Genomic DNA, 7,670 nt, shown 5'->3' with positions numbered 1-7,670 from the left:
TTCCAAGATCTTTTGATGAACAACTCCATAACTAAATCATAACCTACTTTCTGAGGTATGTAAGAAGTAATATACCCTTCAGGCATGAAAAACCTAATCAAGAGTACTGCTTAAGGAACTTAACTCTTATGCAAACAAAGAAACTCTAGTAAAATAGTTTCTTTAATCAGATAAGGAAAAGGAACACTAACAGGTTGCTGGGCGCAGCTTGTATCTGTGCCCAGACAGCCCAGCACGAAAAAACCGACGCATCCCCCCAAAAGGCGAAAAGGACCAGGTTTGAGCTGGGCTGTGTCTGGGCGCAGGTACACTGCCGAGACACAACATTGGTTAGCATTCTTTCTGCCAATCAAATAAAATCTTTCTCGCTCTCTCTTAACAAACAATGTATCATATTGTGATAATAACTCTTAGGGAAGTAGTTCTCTGTCCGGGAGTGTGGCTTACGCCAGCACTCTCATGTGTCTATCTCTCTCCTCCAAACAAGGGGGGCAGAGATGCCTTTTCACATGGGGAGGAGAGAGATAGACTCATGGGAGTGCTGACGGAGGCCATACTCCCGTATAGAACTTTTTCCCCAACTCTTATTAAGTGATGGTCAAATTGGGAAGAGGTAGGCTCCCATTAGGATATCCACCTCTAATATAATATTGGATAATGTTTGTAACTCTCAATTAAAGATATTTATTGATATGTACATAAAAGATGAAATAATTCTTATTTCTCCCAATGCATCAGTTAATTATGGTTAGGTCTCTCCACTTAATATCATGTAACAGTTCTCAGGGCATGGTGATAATTATCGTCACCATCGTAGACCGTTGTAATCACATGCACAGAGAATTTGTTTTGTTGATTAGACCAATAAAAATATTTCAAACACATTTAGAAAATAATTATTGATACTAATTAATAATTTCAAAAATTTTTGTTAAGTATTTACGAAACGTGCTATCAGATCTGGATTTCATCTAATCAAATATAAACACACACTCTGATATTTTCCATTACAAGTAGTTGATTCCGTGTGGAGCATCTCTTTCAAACACTGCTTGACACTATGAATCTAGTACACCGATATATAGTCGGGGAGATATCAATTGTTAGTACACCAAAATCCATAATGCATAGCTGCTACGATAAGGACCTCTCAAGTTAGAGGACCAATCGTAAGCTATTTATGAGAATCTCATTACTTAAACATCTGACAATACACCACTAAAGATTCTTATGTGATCCAATCCAATGTACTACCGTATGTGCATCACACTTGTATCTTGGAATCATCATTCCACTGGACACATAGTCTGACGACCATATGATTGAAATGCACAATTTTGTCCCTAGTCGTGAACATTCAAAATTATGGCCCGTTAATATTATGCATAACAAAATAAATAAAATAAGATTTTGACATCTGACGGTACACCACTTAAGATTCTTATGTGATCCAATCCAATGTACAAACGTATGTGCATCACACTTGTATCTTGGAATCATCATTCCATTAGACACATAGTTTGGCGACCGTATGATTGAAATGCACAGTTTTGTCCTTAGTCGTGAACATTCAAAATTATGGCACGTTAATATTATGCATAACAAAATAAATAAAATAAGATTCTGACATCTGACCATACACCACTTAAGATTCTTATGTGATCCAATCCAATGTACAAACATATGTGCATCACACTTGTATCTTGGAATCATCATTCCACTAGACAGGTAGTTTGACGACCGTATGAATGAAATGCACAATTTTGTCCCTAGTCGTGAACATCACAATTATGGCCCATTAATATTATGCATTAACAAAATAAATAAAACAACTTAATTGTAAGATTTGATGGTACGCTTCCAACAATATCAATGGCAATTTCCACATATGTTTTATTCTCATGTTTTGCTCATAGATTTTGTGACAAAACCCTTTGTCAAGGGATCAGATAAATTATCTTTAGAGTCAACTTTAGCAATGACTACATCATCTCACAGGATAATCTCTCGAATGAGATGGTACTTCCTCTCCACGTGTTTGTTCTTTCAATGAGCTCTGGGTTCCTTTGCTTGTGTGATGGTTCTCTTGTTATCATAATATAATAGAATGGGGTGATTGACGAGCTCAAATACAACTCCCAATTCAATCAAGGATTATTTCACCCAAACACATTCTTTGGCCACTTCTCCAGTTGCTAGATATTCAGCCTTAGTCATGGAGTTAGCTGTTGACTTCTGCTTGTCACTCTTCCATATAACGATCCCATTACCTAAAGTAAACACCATCCTAGGCGTGGTTTTTCTATCATTTTTGTCAGTTTGAAAATCTGAGCCGGTGAAACCCACGACTGGCAACTAATCAAAGCCATAGGTTAGGAAATAGACCTTGGTTCTCCTCTCATATTCAAGGATATTTTTTACAACAATCCAATATTCTTGTCCAGGGTTAGATGATACTGGCTCACAATCATTACTGCATAACAAATATCTGGCCTGATACACAACATGGCGTACATGACACTTCTCACTGTCAAAGCACAGAGAACTCTCTTCATAACTTCAATATCCTTGGAAGACTAATTCATAGCCTCAATATTCTTAGAAAACTGAGAGCATTGTGATGTAGAAAAAGTTATTCCGTGCCTAAAAGGAACATTTCCTTTCTTGGAATCTCGTATGTTGAACCTAGCAAAATATTTATCTATATAGGTGGATTGTCATAAGTGTAACATTATCCTACTCTTGCAATCTCTCACAAGTTTTATACCTAGGATGCAACTAAATTTACCAAGATCTTCCATCGAGAAGTTTGTAAACAGTCATACCTTTACAGATGATAGCATACCCACATTATTCCCAATGAGTAATATATCGTCCATATAAAAGACTAGAAAGCAAGTCATGCTCCCACTAATTTATTTGTAAATGCACGGTTCATCAATGATATGTTCCAACCTAAGCATTTTAACGTACGATCAGGTCAAAAAAGATGTTCTAGCTCTTGGAAGCTTGCTTGAGACCATAGATTGATCTCAATAGCTTATACATCTTTGTTTCTTCTCCCAGAGAAGAGAAACCCTCTAACTACTGTATATAGATATCTTCATCAAGATATACCATTCAAAAAGACAGTTTGTACGTCCATATACCTGATATCATAGTCATTGTACGCAACAATTGCTAATAAAGTACGAATGGATTTAATCATTGCCAGTGGTGAAAATGTCTCATCATAGTCCACCTATTCCTTTTGAGTAACCTTTCACAACCAGTCTTGCTCTAAATCTCTTTATTTTCCCATCCACACCTATTTTCTTCTTATAGAGCCACTTGCATCCAATGGACTTTACGTTATGGGGTGGATTTACTAGAGTCTAGACGTGGTTGGAATACATAGAGTCCATTTCAAAATGCATGATTCCACCTATTTATTGGTGTCCAAATCTTTTACAGCCTTAAAGTACAATTTGGATCTAATTCCTAAGAATCATGTACCATGTGGAACATTTCCACTTTTTCTTCATCCTCTATAAGAAGACTCAAACGTGTAAGAGGTCTAAAAGTTGTCTCATTGCATCAAGGGTCTTGATAACAATGTTTTGCTAAGACAAGAGTTTCAATTAAAGGTATGGTTGGAGGTTAAATTGGAGGTGCAGATGATGCTTGAACATTAGAAACTTCTTCTATGATCAGTGATCAGATCATCTATTGATAAACTCCTCTTCCATAAATGTCACATGTTTACTAATGATACTTTAGCTCTACAGGATCATAGAAATAGAACCATGTAGTACCTCTAAGTATCATAAGAAAAAAATCTTAAAGTGTTTGGGATTCCAACTCGTTTGTCTTTGTTTACGAACATGTACAATACAACCCCAACCCCTAAAATGTCGTAGGCTAGGCTTTCGCCCATACCACAGATTTATTGGGGACCCTGTTCATTATGTTCATGGCAGTTTCTAGGGGGAATCTCCAAAAGAATAAAGGTAACTCACAATAGCTAAGCATAGAACGAATCATGTCTAATAGTGTTTGATTATGTCTCTCTGAGACACCATTCTATTGTGGTGTCCCTGGGCCTATCAGTTGTAACACAATCACTTCCTGTTTGAGAGGTGCAACTTCCTCGCATTCGTTGCTTGATCTTCTGGTAACACGGCAGCCATGATCCTTAACAAAAGGAACATGCTTTCTTACAGAAGCTTTCATGGTGAAAAAATGGAGACATCGAAATGTAAATGCCCATTTTATTTGAACATGAACAGATTCCCTGCTTCCAAGCAATTGTTTCTTACGAACTGTGACCATCCATTTTGAAAAATCAAGCCATCTTGGGTTTTCGTTTCACTCCACCTTCCAAGTCTTTTGCCCATCACCTTTAAGACTTACGATTCCACGAAGCTCCTTTACATTCTGAACAAACATACTTGGGATGCTATGCAAGTATAATAGAATATAGAAATCATCAATAAATAAAACACATATGTATGCAAATAGAGAGAGGAAAGATGTACAAGTTGGCGATCAAACCCTGGGTTAGAATCTGGTACTGGTAGAACCACTTGGACTGAAATTTGGTTTACTAAACATATTTGTGAATGTAGGTTTCTTCCTTTTTGTTTGGATTACTCTAGAGTCAAATGAGAACTTAGAAGAAAAATGGATAGCAGAAAGATGAAGATAAGACTGTTTAAATCGATACAATCGAGGGGCTTCTACATTTAAAGTGCATCATTTAGCCATTAGAGAATGCTCAATCCCATCACCAATAAAAACATTTCTTTAGACGCCCATGCTCAGTCCATGATTTTTCTTGAATTATTTTATTTTTGAATTGACTGACTAAACCAAATGGGTTTAAAATTTTAAATTCATCACTCCGTTAAGTGGAAGGGCCATGCCCCAAACCTTGAAGAATCTATTGGGTCAAAGACACCCAACAGTATACCATAGTGATATACATAAAATCAACCACCATCACATGAATACCACGTGGTACCAGCAGATCACCGATACATGGCAGATTAGCAGGAAACTTGACAGCAACAGAATTCAGTTATAACCACCAAGTCTTTTGGCCAGTATCTTTAAGACTTATGGTTCCAACTTCCAAATCTTCTGCCCATCACCTTTAAGACTTACGGTTTCACAAAACTCCTTTACATTCTAAACGAACATACTTGGGATGCTCTGCAAGTATCATAGAACATGGAAATCATCAATAAATAAAACACACATACACACAAATAGAGAGGAAAGACGTACAAGCTGGCGATCGAAACCTTGTGGCACAATCTGGTAGAATCGTTTGGACTATAATTTGGTCTACTAAAGATATTCGGGAATGCAGGTTTCTTTCATTTTGTTTTGATTGCTCTAGAATCCAGAGAGACCTCAAAAGAAGAAAAATGATAGAAGGAAGATAAAGATAGGACTGTTCAAATCGATACGATCGAGGGCTTTTCATTTAAAGTGCTTAATTTAGCCATTAGATAATTAATGCTCAGTCCCATCACTATTAAAAAGTATTTATTTTAGATGCCCATGCTCATTCCATAAATTTTTCTGAATTATTTTATTTTTAAATTGATTGACTTAACTAAAAGGGTTTAAAACTGTAAATTCAGCCCTCCCTTAAGTGGAAGGGCCATGCCCCAAGCCTAGAAAAATTTGCTAGGTCAAAGACACCCAGTTGTATACTATAGTGATATACATAAAATCAACACCATCATATGACTATCATGTGGTGACCTAACAGATCATCGACACGTGATAGAGAATTTGACATCAATAGGATTCAGTTATAACACCATGTTCTCTTGGGATTTGAGCTCTAAGCTCTCCCATGGATAACATACTGGGGAATCTTCAGAAAGTACTTCACTCACAAGGACAAAGATGACCTTTCGCCACTCCTTATGATTAGGGTTACATTATTCCTCGTCCTAAAAATAGTAAAAAAGGGACACAAGGTACATGTTCGAAATACTTTAATACTTTCTCCTACTTCTTGCTATTTTAGTTCCTGATACAAATTACTGTTGTTGTGAGAAATACTGACTTAAGCATCCGTGAGTCCCCACTAGACCCAAGTCTAGATCTCTCTTGTGCTCTATCATCATTTTCTTGCTTGCAAGTGACCTCATAGTGTGATGACACGGTTTTCCTCTGCAACAGATTGGTGTTGTATGTGGGAAACTTGAAAGAACGATTGAAAAATGAGATTTACCATAACCAAGAATAAGAGAAACTCAAGCCAGAACATGCATTTGATGTAGAGTCACGAAGGAGAATCTTTATTGAAAGGTTAACAGGTAGGATACAAACTCTCTATAGCTATGTAACTACTATAACTAGGATGCAAAATACAAAAAGATTGGCTCTCTTTTATAAGAATTTTCATCTTCATTTTTCCGCGAAGGAGTTAAGGCAGTCTTCACAATCTTGCCATAGTTAGGGGAAAGTCTTGGACGGTGGCCGTTCTTTGGTGGTCTTGGAAGGTGATGGATGGTAGCCGTCGACGTTTACTTTCAATTCTCCCCCTCAACATCGACTCTCTTTCCAAGCCTGCTTGTCATGCCTAGTTCATCTCTGTACTTGACAAGCTTGGTAAAACTAAGTCCTTTTGTGAACATGTCAGCAACTTGTTCATCTGTTTTGATTGGCTAAAGTATAATTTCTCCTTGCAAGACTTTTTCTTGAATGAAGTGATGGTGCACTTCCACATGTTTGGTCCTTGCATGAAAAACAAGATTTTCTGCCAATTGTATGGTAGATAAGTTATCACAATTATAGTGATACCAAATAATTCACTGGTTAATGTAGATCATTCATTAATTGCATCAACCATGTACTTTCTTGTGCCGCAATTGTTGCTGATCTGTACTCTGCCTCTGTAGTTGATAAAGATACTATAGACTGTCGCTTGCTACACTAAGAGACTAGTCCTGATTCAAGACTGAATGTATATCCAGTTGTTGACCTTCTCGTGCTTGAGTCACCTGCATAATCAGCATCACAATAACCAAATAGCTCGCACGCTTCTCCTTTTCTGTATAAGAGACCAAAATTAGCAATTCCCTTTACATATCGTAAAATACGACGAGCTGCTTCCAGATGAGGCTTTTTTGGCTTTTGCATGAAATGAATTACCAGGCCAACTGCATAACTCATATCAGGTCGAGTCATTGTTAGGTAAATCAGACTACCTACTAGTTGCCTGTACATGGTCAAGTCTTCCAAGTCATCTTCCCCTTCAACACTTAGTTTATTGTTGACTTCTACTGGTGTAGAGATGGGCTTGCAATCATCCATGCCATACTTTTGTAAGAGATTTCTTGTGTATTTTTGTTGACACTAGAGCAACCCTTCTTTGACTTGATCTATCTCAAGTCCAAGAAAATGCCTGAGCTCCCTGAGCTCCTTCATCTGAAATCGTACAGATAGATTCTTCCTGATTTGACGGTTTTCATTTTCATCATCTCCTGTGATAATCAGGTCATCTACATAAACGAGTACGATTGATATCTTACCGTCTTGAGCTCTTATGAACAAGCTTGAATCTACAGATGTAACTGAATATCCACTTTGAAAAACACACCATATACAACGTCACTCTCATTTTCTTTTCACTCTCTATTAACTCCCTCACCAACAAATGTCACAAT

At 37.2% G+C, this 7,670-nt stretch overlaps 1 protein-coding gene across 1 annotated transcript; it reads right to left on the bottom strand.

Moving 5' to 3' along the window:
- Positions 1–6,936: 6,936 nt before the first annotated feature.
- Positions 6,937–7,317, bottom strand: LOC122668644 (secreted RxLR effector protein 161-like). The gene has a single exon (XM_043865183.1). It carries the CDS (start codon positions 7,315–7,317, stop codon positions 6,937–6,939), a length of 381 nt encoding a protein of 126 aa, XP_043721118.1.
- Positions 7,318–7,670: the final 353 nt, after the last annotated feature.

This window comes from Telopea speciosissima, chromosome 7, assembly GCF_018873765.1.
Source record: "Telopea speciosissima isolate NSW1024214 ecotype Mountain lineage chromosome 7, Tspe_v1, whole genome shotgun sequence".
Lineage (NCBI taxonomy): Eukaryota > Viridiplantae > Streptophyta > Magnoliopsida > Proteales > Proteaceae > Telopea > Telopea speciosissima.
Note: the sequence above shows the minus strand (reverse complement) of the source record. Positions and strands in the feature narration are given on the sequence as shown.